This window comes from Antechinus flavipes, chromosome 3 (assembly GCF_016432865.1).
Source record: "Antechinus flavipes isolate AdamAnt ecotype Samford, QLD, Australia chromosome 3, AdamAnt_v2, whole genome shotgun sequence".
Lineage (NCBI taxonomy): Eukaryota > Metazoa > Chordata > Mammalia > Dasyuromorphia > Dasyuridae > Antechinus > Antechinus flavipes.
Genome location: NC_067400.1, coordinates 778,383 through 799,914, shown reverse-complemented (window position 1 = coordinate 799,914; position 21,532 = coordinate 778,383). Strand labels below are relative to the sequence as shown.

Here is a 21,532-nt window from a genome sequence, read left to right as displayed (position 1 = left end):
ACACCAAAAACTTGCACACCAATTTCCCTGATGAATACACACATAGCAGTAAAGGGCTAAAATAAAGATTGGGCCACAATCATTTTTAGATCCATAAGGAAGTCAGCCACTTGGCCACATTGTCTCTTGTCAGGGAAGTTCCCAGGGTTTCTTATGTTAGCGGCTCTCAAACACCTGGAGAGAACTCTGCATTCAATGCTTCCATTCCCCCTCCTCCTTCCTTTCTAAATGCCATGGAACCGGGTTCTCAGGCTCTTCATCCAACTGCAGTGGCTCTCTCCCCAGTCTCCCTAAAGTCAAATCCAAAGGTCTTTTTAAATCCTCTTCCTTCTGTGCTCTCCATGGTCCTGAACAGTCTCCTCTGTGGGACACTGCCCTGTGTGGTTCCCACCAATTGTGGGTGTTTCCAAGGAATACACCATATACTCTTCTCTCCTTTTCTGTGCTCTAGCATCCATCCATCAGTCCTCCGATCCAGCTGTCCATTTGTGCCTCCCTGCAGATGATCCCCAGACTTCTCCACACATATCGAATCCCTCCCCCAGCTTCTTGTCTTACTCCATGGTCCCCTGATATATTGATCTCATGTCCTGTAAATATCTCAAAGTTAGCAGGTCCAGAACTGAACTCACTCTCCTTTCTCCAAACTCCTCCCTCTTCCAAACGTACTCCTTACTGCGGAGGGCACCACCCCCTTCCAGCCCCCCCAAATTCCAACTTGGCGTCTCCACTGCCCTCCTCGCACTCCAGATTCAGTCTGTTGCTACAACCTGTTGTTTCCACTGTCATGATAACTGTGTGATATTCCCCACTCCTTGTTCTCCCTGTGGCAAGCACTCACAATGCAGTCAGAAAAAGCACTACAAGGACAGTCTCGAGGTCTCTCTTAGGAACTTTAGAATCACAGGATGCCATGGGGGACAGTGGCACAGGACCACCCAGCATGGCGGGCCCTCCTTAGAGAAGTGGCTGTGCGCAAAGTGGATTAGCTTAGAAGAAACTCGGGATGCACAAGATCAGAGAAGCCCCCAGATGTTCACGGGGATTTTTGTGTCTGACCTCTGGCAAAGCACCCCGAGCTTGTACTGGTCCGATTCGCCCCAGTTGGACACACCGTGACTCCGCTCTAACATAGTGATGTCATTAGAACAACCAAGCAAACTGCAGTGGCTCCCGGAGGTCTCCAGAATCTCAGTTCGGCTTTTAGTTAGCCAGTCAACAAGACTTTATGCAGTACACAGTGGGATTGGGCTTCAGAAGGGAACAAAGGTAAGGGGCAGGGAGAAGTGACCTCCGTGTGCTTTTTACACTCCACTCTCACACTCACACACACATACACACCACACTCACACACACACACACACTCACACACATACACACCACACACACACACACACACACACACACACACTCACACAGACACACACACACACACACACACACACACACACACATACACACGCATACACACCCCTTCCAAGTAGAAAGCCATGTGGAAGTGCCTTTCAGAGCTGACTGTCTCCATCCCAGGTTTAGTGAATGAGCTGGGGAAGTGCGGAGGTCTGTCCCTCTGGGAAGCTGAGGAGGCTGGAGGAAGCCTGGCCATGCTGACTATGGTGGAGGCCTTGCTTGGAGATGGACAGGCAGCAGCCAGGACCAATTGGGCCAATACCACAACCTAGTCTCAACAGGGAGCGATGGTGGACAGCAGGCTCAGCAGGCTTAGGGTGTAGCTTCTCCTTTTGGACTGAGTATTCTTAGGGTAGAGACACTCATGGGAGCAGTGCAGTGAGGGCACGTGCACACCTTGGAAAATCCCTGCTGTGGCCTGCGAGACCCTGGCCATGGCGGATGGGGAGAAGGCCGCAACAGAGGCAGAACTGGGCTGCACTACATCCCAGGCTCTCCTTCCTCTGAGGCAGGGGGAGACCTGTGGGGGTGGAGCACTGGCCTACACAGCTGCGGGGCTCAATTACTGTCCTGGTTGGCATTGTGAGCCTGCTGAGCTCTTTCTTAGCTTTATTCTTTGTGACTCTGCACATGGGAGGGTGAGGGACTGACTCAGAACTGAAGGCAAACACAAACATCATTTTTAAGGGACTCTTTCTACTGGAGAGACGTCCAACTGCTTGGAGTGTGTGCTGAGCTTGGGGACGAGCAGCTGGAGGAGACCCCGAAAACCACGTGGCCCAACTCCCTCCCTTAACTGATGGCCACCTGCCTCCTGCCATCCTGGTGCCCATTACCTTGACTCTTCCAGTTCCTGTCTGTGGCGTATCCCAAGTGGCCGGCGCACTTCCGGTTAAACTCCGCCATGAGTGACCTGTACGGGTTGCGTATGAGCAGAATGGCGGCATCGAACATCTCGATCTCTCTCTTCCCACTCTCGTGGGTCTTCACGCAGATGGTCCTTCGGCTCCTCCAGTGGTCTTTCTCCCCTTTAAAACCTTAAAGTGAAAAAAGGAAATCAAGCTCAAGCATCCCACAGTCTGCTCCCCTTCCCATGAGAAGCTGAGGGCGAGGTAGGAAGTCAGCACTGCCACTTTTATTTTTACCCTGGCCCTTCCTTGACTCGCATATGAGTAACCTCCCATCACTGAGAACGTTTGCCTCCATTCTGCACCCACGGGACGCTTGGCAAGCCCTCTGGAAGAAGGAGCACGGGGGGGGGGTGTGGAAGGCCACGGGACGAGCGAGTCTGGCCTGGCCAACGTCTTGGTCTCACTGTGGATGGGGCCATTTGCCAGTTCTCCATCTGTGGAAGATGCTACATCCACGACTACCTTGTGGCTTGGTCCTTGGGTCCCACTCTGTGAGCTGTCCTCATCTCAGAAAGGGCAAGAAATCTCTCTGGCCATCAGACCCTTCCACACTGGGCTGTTTCTTCCACCCACCAGAGACTGTGTGGCCCCCAGCTGTCTCATGCCTGGCAGGCTCAATGACCAGGGAGGGTGTGGATGGTCTGGACCCTGGACCACTCTGATGGTTTGTTAGGTTAGCAACCACTACTCCCCCCACCCCAGGCCAATCAATCAAATAACAAGCCATCATCAAGCACGTACCATGTGCCAGGCCCATGCCAAGGACTGGGATAGAAACTCAGCCTAAAATAATCAACAAATCAACATTCATTAAGCACCTACTGTGTACCAGGCTGGGCCAAGTTCTGGGGATGAAAAGGAAGCAAAAAGAAGTCCCTGGCCTCCCGGGGCTTACAATCTAAGGGCAGATTGATTGACTGGGTACAAATCACAGCCCAACCAGGTGCAAACAAGCAGCTGCTCCAGACAAACACGGCCCATGATGGATCAGTCGAACTAAGAGGGGCTGGGAAGGCTTCCTATAAGCTAGGATCTCAGTCAGGACACAAAGGGAGCCGAGAGGTCAGGAGTTGGGGAGGGAGGGGAGTCCAGGCCCAAGGATGGCCAGGGGAAATGCCCAGAGCCAGAACACCAAGGAGGGCGCTGTTGAGAGACGTGGCCAATGTAGGAAATGCAAGAACTGACAAACTGGCTGGCTGGGCCCGAGGGAGAGTGAAGTGTCCGGCCTGGCTGAACCATGTCCACTTTCCTGGCTGACCCATGTCCACACTTTCCTGGCTGACCCATGTCTACACTTTCCTGGCTGATCCATGTCCACTTTCCCGGCTGACCCATGGCCACTTTTCCGGCTGACCCATGGCCACTTTCCCGGCTGACCCATGGCCACACTTTCCCGCTGACCCATGGCCACTTTTCCGGCTGACCCATGGCCACTTTCCCGGCTGACCCATGGCCACACTTTCCCGGCTGAGCCATGGCCACTTTCCCGGCTGACCCATGGCCACTTTTCTGGCTGACCCATGGCCACTTTCCCGGCTGACCCATGGCCACACTTTCCCGGCTGACCCATGGCCACTTTCCCGACTGACCCATGGCCACACTTTCCCGGCTGACCCATGGCCACACTTTCCTGGCTGACCCATGGCCACTTTCCCGGCTGACCCATGGCCACACTTTCCAGGCTGACCCATGGCCACTTTCCCGGCTGACCCATGGCCACTTTCCCAACTGAGCCATGGCCACTTTCCCGGCTGACCCATGGCCACTTTCCCGGCTGACCCATGGCCACTTTCCCGACTGAGCCATGGCCACTTTCCCGGCTGAGCCATGGCCATTTTCCTGGCTGAGCCATGGCCACTTTCCTGGCTGACCCATGTCCACTTTCCTGGCTGACCCATGGCCACACTTTCCTGGCTGACCCATGTCTACACTTTCCTGGCTGACTCATGTCTACACTTTCCTGGCTGACCCATGTCTACACTTTCCTGGCTGACTCATGTCTACACTTTCCTGGCTGACCCATGTCTACACTTTCCTGGCTGGGAGAGTCTGTCCACAATGGCTTCCACAGATTGTGAGCCTGGTGAGACAAGGTGGTACCTGAGGGAGCCATATTGGAGGCGCCCATTCAGGCTCACTGAGGCAGTGTTGCTTCCTGCCTGAGACCTCAGTTTCCTCATTTGTAAGTTGGAAGAACTGGACCACGTTTTTCACAACTCCCCCAGCTTGACAAATAACTGCTGTTTTCAGATAAAAACAAGCGCTTTCTTGCCCAGCTTCCATATCTTTGAAATGAGGGGGACCTTGTGTCTAGCTGTGGCCTGAACCTTTCCAGGAGCTGGCCCTGTTGCAGGCCAAACCAGGGACAGGCCAGGACTGAGCCAGAGCAGAACCAAGCCAGACCATGGCTGTGGGGCCGAGCCTGACAAGGACTGAGCCTGACCAGGACTGAGCCAGAGCAGGGCCGTGGCCCCGGCCCTTCAGCCAGGCCCTTCCAGCTGTTTCCTAACACCCCCTCACAGCACTGAGGAGTGACTGTGGCCACATGTCCCTCCCCTCACTGGGCCTGGGACAGGACAGATGAGGCTCAGATGATCGGGCAGGTTCCTTCCAGGTCTAACAGTTCAGTGACTTGTATGAAAGCTGCCCCCCCCACAACACGCAGGGAAGGTGGGAGTCGCTCTGAAGGCCCGAGTTCCCAGCCTCCATCCCTGAGGTGCTCAGTTAGAGCTCCGAAGTTTTGTTCCCTCTTCTCAGCATAAGAAGCCCCCCGTGTGTTCAGAAGGAAGCCCCTAGCACGAGCCTCTCCTGGATGTCTGGGCGCTCTGTCCGGGTGCCCTGGGCTGACTTGGGAACAACTGACTCCTCAGAATCCTGGCTGTGAAGCTGTCGCCTACCCCAGCCAGCCCTGCCGAGTCCGTGGAGATGTGGGGCTGGAGGTTCAGTCTCCAGAGCCTCGTGACCAGTGACCCCCAAGGGTTGAGGACCCTGGTGCTTGCTTCTTTGAGGGTGTGGGAGGGGGACAGGACCCTGCTGGGGCCCGGCCCTCCCAGAGGCTCCCCCCTCTGTGCCCCCAGGCTGCCAGAACTCACCTTTGTTATAGAGCGCCCCATCGAAGTAGTAGCTGCCAGTGTAGAAACCCGTGGCGTGCTCGATGAGGTGGCGCGCCCATGTGTTGCCGGCACCTGGGAAGCTGGACAGCGCCACGAAGACCTTGGCTTTGCTGGGCAGGAAGCGCCTGTCGGTGCACCGAGTGTCTGTAGGAAAGGACGAGGGGGTGGCTGGGGAGGGGGGCGGCCCCTCGGCCAGAGCCGGGGCCGCTCTCAGCTGGACCTGCCTAGAGTGGACTCCAGCCACGGGACCCCAGAACATCGTGCCCGAGACACCGGCGGCCTCTCAGAGCTTTTGGCTGCGGGTGAGTCAGAGGGGTGGGAGACGGGGCTTTATGGAGGACCACTGGCCTCCTGGTGCCCGCCTGCTGGGCACGTGACGGTCCCTACAAGTGCCTCAGGGGGCGGAGCTCCCAGTGTGGAATCTCCCTCCATGGGGCACTCAGCAGCTTGACTGTAAAAGGAAAGCATCGGCCCAGGGCTCCTGGCTCTGCTGGCCCAGCAGGAACCGGCCCGTCATGGCCACTCCCATGTGAAAGGAGCTGCTCTCTGTTAGCGCAGGTGCCGGGTAAACTACAGAGTCTGGGGAGGGGATGTCTCAACCATCAGGAGCCAGAGGGGTCTCCACCGCTGAAATGATTGTGCCCTGCAGACCCCAGCCTCGCCCCCACCAATGAAGGGAACGATGGCGGCCGACGCCATCGTTCCTTGGCCCAGTGACCCCAGCACTGTATCTCAGAGCCCTGGGAGTGGGAGGGCCCTGCGGACCCCAGCCTCGCTCTAACCTCAGCCCCCACAGCCACCAAGGAGGGAAACATGGCGTCCCACCAGCCCCAGCACCATTCATCCAAGGGCCCTCCCTGGGGCAGTGGGAAGAGCCCCTGCAGGAGTCATGGCCGCAGCTGCCAAAGCCCCGGTAGGGAGAGCCCTTGGCACAGGCAGGGGTCCGAGATCAGACACAGCAGACAGCGACCTTATCTGTGGGAATGCTTGCACGGAGGGGCCAGAGCACCCTCTGCTGCTCCCCAAGGATCAGACACTTCTGCCTGACTCTCGGCTGAGACCCTCCGCGGGTGGTCCTAGCGCGCGGGGCTGTCTCTGCCTGGTGCCCATTAGTAACGATTATGAGAGGAAGTGTCGGGTAGAACAGGCCAGGGCCAAGGCTGTGGCTGAGCCCTGGAGCCAGTCTGGGGGCCTGCCCGGAATCCCTGACGGGCCACAGCCTCCTCTGGAAGACGAGGGGGTTGGGCTGGGGGGCAGCCCTGGCCTGCGGGGCCAAGCCCAACTTCCACAGCCCAGATTTGTGCCCATCAGGACAAGGACACCTTGTCATCCTGGGGCTCCCTTCAGGCTTCCAGACCCTCCTTGGGGGAGTGCCCAAAAGGTGATGAGTATATGCCCAGGGGGACTGGAACATCCACGAGCACAGAAGGAGCAGCAAGCCCCCAACGCTCCCAGGTGCCCGCTGGCCAGCCTCTCTCGGACCCGAACCCTGCCCAGGCCACCTTCTCTGCCAGCCAGCGTGGCGGAGCCACAGTAATGAGACCGTCAGTCTGGAGGGCTGAGGAAGGCTCAGGCTTGCTTCCACAGGCTCCCTGAGAGGGCAGAGCCGGGCCCATCGGTACTCCCTCCAGTTTCCAGGTCAGTGCTCCTCTGGGGCCGAGGTCAGTGGGACCTTCCTTGCCTCGGGCCTCCTCGGAGCTGCCCCCTCTGCGCTGAAGTACTTTCCCCCCCTCCCCTTATCCCCAATTCCCCAAAGTTCCAATCTCTCCCCCAGTGCCAGGCTGTCCAGCTCAGGGCGTCCGCCTACAGAGATGCTCTCCCGTGGGCACCGAGGCAGTGTCCCCGGCCTGCCTCAGCCCGAACTCACCTTGGATGGGCGTCTGGTAGACCACGCAGTAATCCCCCCAGCCTGGGGTCTCAGGGCCCCAGGAGCACAGGGAGCTGTCCACCGCATCATGCAGGCTGAACCTCGGGGTGGGGAAGCCACAGAAGCACTCGGGGCCCCTGATCACGGCCAGCGGGAACTCCTGTCGGAGCAAACAGATAGAGGGCGTGTGGACAGACGCAGAGACGGAATCCCTGCTGGGTACCGGGAACGGTTTCCCACAGGGGCTGGCGCAGGAGGGCCAAACTTGGAGCCGCGATAACCGATTGTGTCTGGGTCGTCCATGGCACTTCTCAGGGCCTCGGGTTACCCATCTCTAAAGTGGGTCTGATAACTTGTACCCCCCTGAGTAACTGCCCACCCAACAGGGTGCCATGCCATCTGGAGCCGAGGGGGTGACTCCTTGGAGGAGGGGAGCCGACGGAGTGACCCCTCGGGGGAGAGGAGCTGAGGGGGCGACTCCAGGGGGCAACCCCTTGGGGGAGAGGAGCTAATGGAGTGACCCCTCAGGGGAGGGGAGCTGAGGGGGCGACGCCTTGGAGGAGGGGAGCCGATGGAGTGACCCCTACGTGGGAGTTGGGCTGGAGGTCTCTGAGGTGCCATGATGGCCAAAGCTGGGGAGCCAGTTAGGATGTTCTTTTGGCTCTTAAGTCTGCAATCATGGGAAAGGCTCCGTGTCCCTCCGGGGCCCCGCTGAGGACAGCACAGTGCATGGCGCGCTGGACCAGGGGTCACCAGGACCTGAGGTCCAGCCCCCCCAGGACGTGTCCTAAGGCCAGTCTTTTCCACTGTCCCACTTTCCTCATCTATAAAATGGGCACCTACCACCTGGATGAGGCACCATGCCCTGAATGAGACGCCCGCTGGGGCCGGGCACGGACTATTCCTGCGCAGCCCACAGAAGCCTCAGCCTTGCCCGGGCCCCCTGCAGTGGGGGCAGGGGGAGGAGATCACCCCCAAGGCAGGACCCCGTGTCTTGGAGGACGCCCCCCCACAGGAGGCTCCGGCCAGCTCCGGGAGGGGACGGACTCGGTTTGTAAATGGGAGAATGAAAGGTTTATAAATACGAGAGATTGCTTCAATTTGATTCCATCCCCAAAGAGCCGCTGGTCATTTCTCAGGCAGGCAGGCGCTACGTGAGCGGAGCTTCAATCAGAAGCCTTGCATCCACAGGCTGTCTAAGCACAGGGAAATTCTCCCAGAGAGCTGAAGCCATCGAGGGGGAGCCGAGGCCATCAAGGGGAAGCCGAGGCCATTGAGGGGGAGCCCGCTGGACCTCGTCCACTGTCCTTCCACGAACTCAGGCGAGCCTTTCTGCTCATGTGTTTGTCAGCCTCGACCATCAAAGGCCAGAAGTGAGGGGTGGGTCGCTCAGTGGCCTGGCCCAGGCCCGAGGCTCAGGGGGCAGAATCAAGCTGCCTTTGAGAGCAACAGTGGTCTAGCAGAAGGAAGGCTAGGCTCACCACTCCTGGCACTATAATTAATATATATATCCTATTAATATATATTAATATAAATCCTATTAATGTATATATAATATGTTAATATGCATATTAATCCTATTAATAATATAGCTGCCATTTCTAGGACAGCCCTTTATATGAGAGGCAGGTGCTTTTGTTATCCCAGTTTTACAAATGGGGAAACTGAGGCACAGACCATTTGATTGACTTGCTAAGAGTCACCACCAGGGAGTATGAGGCAGGATTTGAACTTGGGCTTCATGACTCAAAGTCTAGGCTCTATCTGCCCGGCCACCTGGATGCCTTGACTTAGAGTCAGTTTTAACCATGGATACCCACCAGGCAAGACCCAGCCTCTTTGAGCTTCAGTTTCATCATTTGTAAAGTGGGTTGACTGCCACTCTGACAACAACTGGTATATGGCAAGTGTTTTGCAAACCCAGTTGTATCCGGAAAGAGTAACCGGGAGAAACCAGGCTTCTCTGTCCTCTGCCCCGGTCAAACATGGGAGTGGTCATGCCCTAGACCTGACCATTGCCCAGAAGTGTTCTGCTTCAGTGAGCCAGACCCGTGAACTTCCTCTCTCTAACCTCCTATCTGTCGTTTCCCTTCTATCCATCATCATTTTCCCTCCGCATCGCTCCTCTTTTACCATGGCTGCCACCCCATTCATCTCTCCCTGTTCTCCAGGTCTTCCCTTATTTCTTTCCCTTCCCATGTACAAAAGTGGAAGAAAAATCCATTATCAGCCTAAAAGTGAAGGCACCGATTTCTCCAGTAACAAGAAAAAAAATCGAGGAATAAAGAAAAAAACAAAAACAAAGCGCTTCCTGCATATAACAAACCCAAAGCCACATATAGAATGAAAATGAGGGGACGGAGCAAGTTCGATTATGCTTCATAGTACTCTAGGAAGTGGGTGTTGTGATGTGAGTCTCAAAGAAGGCAACAATAGACATTCATAAATTCGTCCAAAAAGACAGACGAGGAAAGGGTGTCATGGTCAATAGCGTCATAACAGTGAGACATTTACAGAGGGCCTACTATGCGCCAGATACTGTGCTAAGCACTTTCCAAATATTAACTCAAAGGAAAAAAGGGACTTCCTGTACTCAAGGGCCTTGAAGCCCACTAGGGTCACCTAACGCTCACGAGGAGGTGGATGCTGGAGAAGTGAGTTTTGGTGAGAGCACTCACGGGGATTTTAGTGGAGTCACAGAAGGGTCAATTCACAAACCCTAATTTCCACAGAAATTGCTATAACTACTATCCTCTGAGTAGGAGTTAAAAAAATAGGCAAGAGGTGTGAGTGGGACTGAGGGTGAGGAACTCATCCCTTTTGTAGCAAAAGGCAGAAGATAAGATGACTGCCTTAGATAGCCCTGCTTTCCTGGGCTTCCAGAGAGCTCCCTGGTTGGGAAGCCTGGGGCACATTTAAGGTTAGAGTTAAATCCAGGCATGGAGAAAATCGACTCAACCACCGACGTGGAGAAAGCCGGCTCAGTCGCATGCAGTCTCACTGCCAGTCTCTAGCCCAGCGTGCTAAATGACCGAGGCAGGAAGGCGTCTCAGACCAAAGAGGGCTCACAATTCTGCTGTTCTGAGTCATTTCCCACTAGTGAAACGGACTGCCTGCAGCAGCCATCCGCTCTTGCACAGCCCAGACCAAGCTTGCAGAGCCCTGAACAGAGCACACACTTTTCCTGCCTTGGGCCACTCGAGAAAGGCCGAGAGCTCACAGTTCTGACCTGTCCCTGAGATCCTGGGATAACCTTACACTCAGAACGCCGTGAGAGCAGCCAAACCTGCCCAAATCTTCCCTCTAGAATCCAGAGCCAAACTGGAAAATGAAGTCCTGATAAAAAGACCAGAGATGCAGGAGAAATACAGAGTACAAGCACAAGAGGGAGGCAGGAGAACCACGGAACCATCAGCATGGATGAACAATGGTGAAGGACTAAGCAGGGAAAAACTGCTGCCATTCATATCTGGCACGTGTGTCCCCTCGGATTCCTAGCGTCAACTAGGACAGCAGGGGAGTCCAATTGGAGATGACTCCAGAGCACTTGGATAATATCCCGATCGTCTTAAGAAAAATGCAAAAGGAAGAGAAGAGGAATACACCGGGGCCTGGGGAGGGGAAAGGGAAAAGAAGGTTAGGGGACAATTTTCTCACATAGTTGGGTCCAAAAGTAGACATCTACACAAAGGAGCATGGGGTGGAAGAAGCAAATCGTCTATATGCCTCACATCTGAACTGAAGGAAGGAAGAACACGGAAACAGAGAGATGGACACAGAGAGACAGAAAGAAACAGAGATAGAGACAGAAAGAGACAAAAACAGAGACAGACACAGAGAGACAAAGAGAGAGAGATGGACAGAGACAGACACAGAGAGAGAGAGACAGAAAGATAGAGAGACAGAAACAGAGAGAGACAGAGACAGAGAGACAAGAAAAAGACAGACATAGAGAGATAGCCAGAGAGAGACAAAGAGAGACAGAGAGACAGAGAGAGAGAGAGAGAGAGAGAGAGAGAGAGAGAAAGAGAGAGACAGACAGACAGACAGACAGACAGAGGTGGACAGACAAAGACAGAGAGAGGAAAAGAGACAGAAAAAAGTGGGAAAGAGATAGGGAGGGAGGAAGAAAGGGAGGAAGAGAGAAAGAAGGGAAGAGACAGAGACAGACAGAGAAGGAAAAAGGCAGAGAGATGACAGGAAATGATAATGACCAATGTTGGAGGAGATGTGGGAAAATTGGGACACTAATACATTGTTGGTGGAGTCGTGAACAGATCCAGCATTACTATGCTCAAAAAGTTATCAAACTGTGCATACCCTTTGACCCAGCAGTGCTTCTACTGGATTTATATCCCAAAAAGATCTTAAAGGAGGGAAAGAGACCCAGACATGCAAGAATGTTTGTGGCAGCCCTTTTTGTAGTGGCAAGAGACTGGAAATTGAGTGGGTGCCCATCAGTTGGGGAATGACTGAACAAGTTATGGTATGTGTATGTTATGGAATATTATTGTTCTATAAGAAATGACCAGCAGGATGATTCTGGAGAAAATTCTGGAGAGACTTGCATGAACTGGTGCTGCGTGAAGTGAGTAGAACCAGGAGATCATTGTACATGGCAACAACAAGATTATTTGATGATCAATTCTGATGGATGTGGCCCTCTTCAACAATGAGATGATTGAGGCCAGTTCCAGTGATCTTGTGATGAAGGGAGCCATCTACACCCAGAGAGGACTGTGGGAACTGAGTGTGTACCACAACATAGCATTTTCACTCTCTTTGTTGTTGTTTGCTTGCATTTTTTTCTCAGTTTTTTTTTATCCTTCTTGATCTGATTTTTCTTGTATGGCAAGATAACTGTATAAATGTGTACACATATATTGTATTTAACATATGTTTAACATATTTAACATGTGTTGGACTACCTGTCAGTTAGGAGAGGGGGTGGGGGGAAGGAGAGGAAAATTTGGAACAAAAGGCTATGCAAGGATCTATATTGGAAAAATTACCCATGCATATGCTTTGTAGATAAAAGAAAAGAAAAGAAATAAAAAAGGAAAGAAAAGAGACACACAGAGAGAACTAGATACAAATATACATTTCACTCAATAGTGAAATAGGAGGCAAAAAAAGGGGGGATGAGGATTAGAAGAAAAGAAGATAAAGAAAGAGATTAGTCCTAAATAAAACAAATTCTAAGGATGTTCACAAATATTTATAACTCATTTTTGAACCCCCCAAAGCACCACAAAGACAGTCCTTCCCAACCAAGAGACTGGGGGAGATGCCTGTGCATCTTAAGACCCCTGCTCTGATGGGCCCAGCCAGGGGTTTTTATCCCAATCTTTGGATGTCTGTGGGATAGAAATCCCCCTGCTGCAGGATCACAGATTGTGAGCTCCGAGCCAAGGAGACATCTCTGATCCATAGGGGTCATTGAGAGGGTCTGAAAAGACCATCCACAGAAGCAGAGCCAGGTTAATTATAGGGTCAGCTCTAACAGTCTTGGACATCTGCTGCCCTGCAAGCCAACATCTGAGCCCCTGTCCATGAGCTTCCTAGCCCAGCCCAGCCCTCAGCCTGGATAGAAGCAGTTAAAACATGGATGCTGAACCTAGAGGAGCTGGACTCTCCCTGGGGGAGATGAGGATCTAGTGTGTCTACACAGCACTCACAAGGGCCTCATTTCTTTTCCTTAAGCCCCTTCCTTAATGCTGAGAGTGGCTGCCCAATCCCCTCTCCATGCACTGGGAGTGTGGATGGCAACAGCAGCAGGAGGAGCAGAAGGGGAAGATGAGAGGAGGAGGAGGGAAAGGAGGAGGAGAGAAAGGAAGGCCAAGGAACATGGGATGCTCTTACTTTATTGGAGCAAAGCTGTGAACACATCTCCACTGTCAGGTTGGGCTGGGTTAAAGAGTTGGCCAAGGTGTCAGTGAGGTTCCCAGGCACTCGGAAACATCCCCGGTAGATGACCGTCCTTCCTGCGGGGACAGCAATAAGGTTTTCCTTAGAGCAGTGAGGGCAGTGCTGGGGTCGGAGAATGTAGAGGGGGAAAGGGGGCTGCTGCAAAGAAGATCCTAGCCTAGCTCATTCCCCACCCAGATGAAACATCTGGATGGCCAAGATTGGGGTGAGAGTGGGGGGTGACTCCAAAACAGCTGGAGTCCCCAGGTAAGGAAAGAGAGAGCTGGCCTGAGGGGCTAAGGAGAGGCCTGTGTGGCCCATGGTCCAGGAAGGTGAGCCAAGAGAACAGGGTCAAGAAAGCAGAGGCATGCCTGCCGTCCTGGCAGCACCTCTGCCCTGCTCAGGTGGGCTGCGTCGCTACCCCTAGAAGGCTGCTTTTAGGGTGTCTTCCAGGTTGTGCTGGGTCAATCCTGGGACAAGTGTAGCTGTGTCATCCTAGTTCCAGATCCATGAAAGGGGCATCAGACCAGAAGGCCTGGACACCATGGGGTCCCTCCCTTTTCCTTTGTCCCATTTTTATTTTCTCTCCCCCTCCCTCCCCTAACCTCCCTCTCCTTCTCTTCTCCTCTCCTTCCTTCTTTCTCTCTCCTCTCTCTGCCCTCTTCTATTCCCTCCCTCCCTCCCTTTCTCCCCCTTTTCTCTCTTTCTCTTTCTATCCTTCTTGCTCTGTTTTCCTGTGTGTCTCCTCTCTATGTCTCTTTCCTTTCTTTGTCTCTGTCTCTACCTTCCCCCTTCCTTTATTATGCAGCTCAGGGGCCAGCCTTTCTCCTGAAGCCTTTGCTGATTCTCACACCCCTCCAGCTTCCTGTATTTAATGACTGGCTGGGTATTTGTACTCCTACTCATGCCAGGGCTCCAGGCAGCCCCTCGGGAGCCCCTTGGGTCTCTGTGCCACGCCTCACTCAGCTGTTCTGCTCTGAGCAGACCTCCCTGCACGAGGCTGGACAAGAGGGAGTCCTGGTGAAGGGATACCAGGGTCCTCAAACTACGGCCTACAGGCCAGATGCGGCAGCTGAGGGTGTTTATTCCCCTCATCCAGGGCTATGAAGTTTCTTTATTTAAAAGCCCACAAAACAAAGTTTTTGTTTTTACAATAATCTGGCCTTCCAACAGTCTGAGGGACAGTGAACTGGCCCCCTATTTAAAAAGTTTGAGGATTCCTGGATACCAGCAAAGTTGTGCTTGGAAACATGATGCTGGGGCAAGCTGGACAGCTTCCGGACTCCACAGAACAGGTTGGACAGCTCCCAGACCCCCACAGAACAGCTGGACAGCTCCCGGGCCCCCACAGGATAGGCTGGACAGCTCCCAAGCCCCCTCTGCACAATTCTCAGGCCCCCACAGAACAAACTGGACAGCTCCCGGGCCCCCACAGGATAGGCTGGATAACTCCCGGGCCCCCACAGGACAGGTTGGACAGCTCCCGGGCCCCCTCTGCACAATTCCCAGGCCCCCACAGAACAGCTGGACAGCTCCCGGGCCCCCACAGGATAGGCTGGACAGCTCCTGGGCCCCCTCTGCACAACTCCAGTGCTCCCACAGAACAGCTGGACAGGCCCCCACAGGATAGGCTGGACAGCTCCCGGGCCTCCTATGCACAACTCCCAGGCTCCCACAGAACAGGCTGGACAGCTCCTGGGCCCCCACAGGATAGTCTGGATAGCTCCCAAGCCCCCACAGGACAGATTGGACAGCTCCTGGGCCCCCACAGAACAGGCTGGACAGCTCCCAAGCCCCCATAGGACAGGCTGGACAGCTCCCGGCCCCCCACAGGATAGGCTGGACAGCTCCCGGCCCCCCACAGGATAGGCTGGATAGCTCCTGGGCCCCCACACGACAGGTTGGACAGTTCCCAGGCCCCCACAGGATGGTGAGGAAGGAGCCCCCGCAAACATGGGCTGCAGACCCCGATAGCCCAGGGGCAGCCATGTCTCTGGGACAAGGTCCCCATGCTCAGAGATTCTGTTCCGCCAGGAGGGACCTTCAAGCTACTGAGTCCAGCTGCCTCCTCTGTACCCATAAGAACAGAGGTAAAGTGTGGGCTTGGTCACGTGGCTAATAAGTGGTAGGATAGGATTCAACTCCAGGTCCTCCCCCAGCCCTGCTTCTCTGGAGCTTGACAGAGAGAACCCTGTAAGGAAGGAGTGAGTAAGCAAGTGAATAGATGAATGGGTGAGTGAGTTAGTGAGAGGATGAATGAATGAGCAAATGAATGGATGAATGAATGAGTGAGTGAATGAATGCCTGTGTGAATGAATGAATGAGTGAACGAATATTTGCTAGCTGCTAACTCTGCCGAGTGGGGTCACCAAGAGGATGGTCCCCTTTCTCAGGGCTCTTGGCCCCTGCCCTCAGTGGCTCCTCTCTGCTTTAGCCTGTGCTGCTTGTGCAGGGAGGTTGGCTCCTGTTAAGTGGAAGCTCCTTGAGGGAGCCGTGTCAGCCACGCCGACGCCCAGCTAGCGTTTACTACATGCCCGGTAGCTGCCGGGTTCTAAGCTTTTCTCTGTTGCTAAAAGCTCACCGGGGTGAGTGAGGGAGCCCACAGATCCCGACCTCTGAAAGCAAGGAGGGGCCGGCTGGCCCCTTAACCTAGCGCGGGCTTTGCCTCTCAGGCCAGTGATGGGATTCTGGCTCGGAGGGTAACGCTAGGACCAGGGCCCACTGGAGAGCCAGGGCCTGCAGGTTGCTATGGCAACCACAAATACTTTCTCCACCATCAATAGTAAAGGGGGCAGGGATGGAACCTCCAGGGCCAGGCATTTGGACAGCCCCTACTCCTCAGGGGTCTCCTGGAAAGGGAGAAGAAAAGGGCTGGGCTTGAGGAAGAAGTGGGGGGAGCTGTAGGGGGGCTGAGGGCACGGAAAACCTTTCAGCTCAGGAGCAAGTGGATAGAAAACTGTAATATCCTGAAGGGAAAAGCCTCATCAAGTTGAGCTGGGGGGGGGCTAGAGAAACAGCATGGGGAGCAGCTGGAGGAGGTGCTCTGCTGGGCTGGGGGGGGGGTTAGAGACAATACCAGGAGCTGCTGGGGGTGGGCTCTGCTGGAAGGAGCTCAGAGAGGCAAGCAAGGAGAGGAGACCCAGGCCCTCCTAACCCTCGCCCTCACCCTCATGATTTCCAGCCTTGGTTCTGTCCTCCCATGCAGCCTCTTCAATACCCTCCCCAGCTGTGGCTCTCCCTCTTTCAGGGCTCTGAGCCTCCACAGCTCCACCCATGCCCTGTGCCATCCCTGGGGGTCCGCCTGGCTTTTCTTATACATGCTGTTAATGAAGGGATCAATCCCCAATTGGCGAATGACAGCCAACCCCTCAGTGGGCATCTGGAGGCCAGCTGGGCCCTGGGGGAACTTCAGCTGACCCTGGCACTCGCTGCCCCTGCACCAGGAGGAGCCCTCCCAGGCGTGCGAACATCCGGATCCTCCACAGCTCAGGCAGTCCCCTTCTGTTCTTTGGGAAGCCTCCTCCCCAGGGCAGGGCCAAGGCCTTGGGGAAACCACCCACATGCATGGGCATTCATGTGCCCCCACAGGGACATACCCATGCCTGTGCCCACATACGGACACCAGGCTGGGGAGAACCTAGGGAACAATGAACCAATGTTGGTTTGGGGGCAGGGGTGAGGGTACCAGCACCTCTGGGTGGGCTCCCCTGATCCTGCTTAACTGGTTCCCTTTGGATGAGAGCTGTGGGCCACCCCAGACCTGGGCCCTGGAGGGGAGGGCAGCACAGGAATCCGATGCCCTCGGTGCGCCCTGAGAGCCCAGCCCCCAGCCGTGCAGCCCACAATCCGAACACGGGCACCCTGGGTGACCTCCCATACGCATGCCCTGGACGGCACAGGCAGCATCTGCCTTCCCGGGCCATGCCTTGGACACAGGCCCCACTGGCTGCTGGGAGCCAGGCCCTGGACCGTGTCCAGTCTAGTCCCAGAGCCCCTCAGGATAGAGGCTGAAGGATAAAGGGCTCACTGTCGAGGCCCAGGGAAGGATGGGAGGCAGGAGCCTCTGTGGCCACTTCCCTCTCTCTGAGGGGGCCAGTTTCTGGCCTGCCCTTCACACAAAGCCTAACTTGGATCCCAGCCCCTGTATCAGGTCTCTCTGGCCATGTCAGATGTGGCACCTGGTCCAGGACTGGACCATGCCAGCTGAGATGGGAGTAGACAGAGCTAGACCTCCTCTTCTCCTCCTCCCCGATCTCCTCCTCCTCCTCCTCCTCCTCCTCTTCCTCCTCTTCCTCCTCCTTCTCCTCCTTTTTTCCTCCTCCTCCTCCTCCTCTTCCTCCTCCTTCTCCTCCTCTTCCTCCTCTTCCTCCTCCTTCTCCTCCTTTTTTTCCTCCTCCTCCTCCTCCTCCTCCTCCTCTTCCTCCTCCTTCTCCTCCTTTTTTTCCTCCTCCTCCTCCTCCTCCTCCTCCTCTTCCTCCTCCTTTTCCTCCTTTTTTTCCTCCTCCTCCTCCTCCTCTTCCTCCTCCTCCTCCTCCTTTTTTTCCTCCTCCTCCTCTTTCTCTTCTTCTTCCTCCTCCTCTTCCTCCTCCTCCTCCTCCTCTTCCTCCTCTTCTCCTCCTTCTCCTCCTTTTTTTCCTCCTCCTCTCCTCCTCTTCCTCCTCCTTCTCCTCCTCTTCCTCCTCTTCCTCCTCCTTCTCCTCCTTTTTTTCCTCCTCCTCCTCCTCCTCCTCCTCCTCTTCCTCCTCCTTCTCCTCCTTTTTTTCCTCCTCCTCCTCCTCCTCCTCTCCTCCTCCTCCTCTTCTCCTCCTTTTTTTCCTCCTCCTCCTCCTCCTCTTCTCCTCCTCCTCCTCCTTTTTTTCTCCTTCTCCTCTTTCTCTTCTCTTCCTCCTCTTCCTCCTCCTCCTCCTCCTCTTCCTCCTCTTCTCCTCCTTTTTTTCCTCCTCCTCCTCCTCTTCCTCCTCATCCTCCTTTTTTTCTCCTTCTCCTCTTTCTCTTCTTCTTCCTCCTCTTCCTCCTCTTCCTCCTCCTCCTCTTCCTCCTCCTCTTCCCTGACAACCTTCTCCTCTTCTCCTCCTCCTCCTCTTCCATACCCTTACTGGCAGACCAGCTGGGGCTGGGCACACAAGAGGCTCTCTGGGCTCCAGATGGGCCCCAGCACTTACGTTTGGCGGGACTGAGAGAGAGCCCCCCGACGTGGTAGATGGAGAGCCGGTTGAGCCCCCCGCACACGGAGCCCTTCTCCCCTCGACACTCCCGGTTGCACTCCTCTGCCTTGGAGCTCCTCTTGGGGAGCCGGTTCCCACAGTAACACTCGGTGCCGTATTGGAGGCCTGCGTAGATGTAGGACCTGGGGGACAGAGGGCGGGTCAGGGGGCTTTGTGGGGCAGGGGAGTGCGCTGGGAGGGGTCCCAGCCCCAGAGACAATCACCAGTGAGGGGGCTTCTTGGAAAGGCTCCCAGCAGAGTCAGGGGCAGGGCTAGGGAGGGGGGACGCCAGGGGCAAGGTTAGGCTGGATAGAAGGAGAGGTCAAGCCTCAGAGGAAGACCCCGGGGCACGTCCAGGCGGCGGCCACTCCCAGCCCCACAGACACATGCATGGACACAAGTGTCCTGGGTACCCACATGGACACGTGGCCACCACGCGGGACACACGGACATCGAAGCCCGGGCACGTGCCTCATGCTGCCGCCCCCTTCCTCCAGGCCGTGCTGGTGGCTCTTCCTCTGACTCTCAGGCCCAAGAGAGGTGTCGGGGTGGGGGGAAAGGGAGGGGATGGGTGGCTCCCGCTGCCTGCACCTCTCCCTGGTAGCGCCCCCCCCCCACTCCCACTCACCGCTCAGCACAGGCTTCCTGACAGTTAGACACTGTCATCTTCCTCAAGTCATAGAACACAGCTCCCTTCAGGGTCCTGTCCTGGACACTGTCAACGAAGCAGCCCATGTAGGAGCCTGTGGGGGTGGGAGAGAGGTCAGGGGGAGCCCCTCGGAGGAGGGGGGGCTAGCTGGGGAGTGAGCAGGGTCTGCTCAGCTCCCAGCAGGGGTGGGGGGGTGGGAGGCCAGAAGCCCACTCTGTGGCATCTGTGCCCCGGTCCCTGATATCTGCGCCTGCTCTGGCCCCCGGCCCAGCTGCCCCAGAATCCTTAGCTTCCTGTCCCAGCACAGGGCTGGAAGGTGAGGGAGCAGACCCTCAAGGGTCCCCGAACATCACAGGGATTGACGAGAACTGTCCCGGGTGCAATTACAGAATTCAAACCTGTGTCCCCTTGGGACACCCCCGCAGAGTGGCCCCTCCCCAATAGGGTGGGAGTGGCTTGACTCCCACTGGGGCAGGAGCAGGCAGCACGCAGGGGTCCGCCCCCCCAAAACCTGCATTCTACCACGGGGCCCACTGCCGGGGAGCAGCCTGGGGCGCCGGGACTTGGGGAGGTCGGTTTGCTCCAGTTTCCCCAAAAGTTGCTTCTTCTGAACTTTAAACTATGAAGCCCTCAGGGCGAAGGGGGCTGAGGCAGAGGGCGAGCTGCCCCTGCTGGGAAAGGACTTCTGTCTTTTTGAGGGAGAGGCCCATTTGGCACCCGGCCCGTTTCTTGTTGTTTGGGGGGATTGGGAGTCCAGCTGGAGGTCCCGAGGCACCCTGAGGCTCGTCTCCCAGCCCTGATCCTCCAAGTGCACGTTTCCATCCCCCAGGTGGTGCCCTGGCTTTTCTAGGGAGCTTGGCAAGGGCCCCCCACGGGGTGGCTTCTGTTCAGGAGAGGAAAAGGAGGAAATGTTGGAAAATGTCTGGCCGTCTTAACAGCCCGAGAAGGAAATCCAGAGAGCAGCTGCCGGATCCTGGAAATGTTTGCTTTAAAATAAATGGTTCCTCCAGGAAGCAACATTGTGCTTGTTGAGACGGCTCCCCAGAATGGGCCGGGGGCCGCTGCAGCCCCGCGGGATGTCGGGGAAGCATCTGGATGCTCAGCGGAAGTTTTCAGCAGCGATGGGACCTCAGAGGAGCCGAGTTCGGGCCTCGCGGGGCCAGGACGAGTGCTTTGCAGAGGGGGGGGCAGTTCTGGCCACCCCCCTTCCTCCAGTCCACTCCACAGACTTTGGGAAGTTTAAATCTCAGTGGGGGGGAATGAGACCAGGCGCTGGCCCCCACCCACCCTTTCGTATCATTATTCCCGGGAAGCCTTTCTTCTCACTCTCTCTCCTTGGGAGGTTGGGGCCTGTGGGAAACGCAGATAAAAGGGGATTTTCCTGGGAATTGAGGGCTGGAGCCAGAGACCACCTACTGAGAGGGGCAGCCTCTCAGTCCTGGTAGGGGAGCAGAGGGAGCTGGGAGATCTTGGCAATCCCCCCAAGTGTTCCCACAGCCACTGGCACAAATGGCCCACTTGTCAGATGGGCCCCAGATTGGGGTAAGAACCCAGCCCCAGAGAGCTGGAAAGGGAGGAAGGTGACAGCCACAGCAAGTTCCATTTGTCTTCTCCTAGATGTACGCCCCTTAAGGACAGGGACTGTCCTCAGCACTTAGCCCAGTGCCTGGCACAAATGTGGTGCTTAATAAATGTAGATCGATCGGTCAACAGTCATGAAAATGGGTACAAGCTGAGGCGACTTACAGAGAATCCTATGGCCCAGGAGCAACGCTAGTTTACACCTGGAGAACCTTGTTACATTCAGAAAACGTCAAAATGTTGGGGAAGGCAGTAATGAGCTCCACGTACGCGGCGGGGGCTTGCGTCTGGGCATTACACGGAGCACTGGAAGAACTGCAGGTCTCAGGCTAGCGAGGAGAAAAGGGGCCAGGGTGGGAAGGGGGAGGAGCGCTGTGTGTGAAGGGCAGTCACTGGGAGATGGGACTGGTTCTGACGGGCCAGAAGCAGCAGAACTGGGAGACTGGAAGGGATAACTGGGTGCAAAGGGCAGAGGGTCCGGCACTTAGTCCCGTGATCCTGTGAGGACGGCCAGGTTGGGCGTGACGGCCGTGGGCACGGAGGGGCAGCTGTGTGTGCCAGCCGCCAAGGGACTCGGCCACTGGAAAGTCCAAAGTAGACAGCCATCCTCCAGCGCCATAGCTCAGGTGGCCACGGTTCAGCTTCTTGGCTGAGCTCTTGGACTGGCCAGCCTCGAAGTTCTCTCCAAGCCCTGGGATTCTGCCATCCAGCAGAACGGGCCCATCTCTGGCTGAGCGCCTCTTCTCACCAGGGGGTCCAGTGGCTGCTGCCGGGGCAGGGCCCCAGTCCGGGGCCATGGGAGGCTTCAGGCGGGCTGCCCCGGAGGGAGTGCTGGGACGCAGCATCACACGGGGCCGGTCCTTCCACACAGATGATCGTGGTGCTCCTGG

At 55.9% G+C, this 21,532-nt stretch overlaps 1 protein-coding gene across 4 annotated transcripts in view; it reads right to left on the bottom strand.

The window, feature by feature from the left end:
• The window catches only part of WSCD1 (WSC domain containing 1), a 50,116-nt gene that overhangs the window by 8,294 nt on the left and 20,290 nt on the right, over positions 1-21,532 (bottom strand). For all 4 annotated transcript variants that reach the window (XM_051991486.1, XM_051991484.1, XM_051991487.1 and 1 more), the window contains 6 exons: positions 19,041-19,155; positions 18,371-18,555; positions 13,164-13,285; positions 7,302-7,461; positions 5,414-5,578; positions 2,247-2,447 (listed from right to left, as the gene is read on the bottom strand). In XM_051991486.1, the coding sequence (XP_051847446.1) occupies positions 2,247-2,447; positions 5,414-5,578; positions 7,302-7,461; positions 13,164-13,285; positions 18,371-18,555; positions 19,041-19,155 (948 nt within the window). The remainder of the gene's footprint in view (positions 1-2,246; positions 2,448-5,413; positions 5,579-7,301; positions 7,462-13,163; positions 13,286-18,370; positions 18,556-19,040; positions 19,156-21,532) is intronic.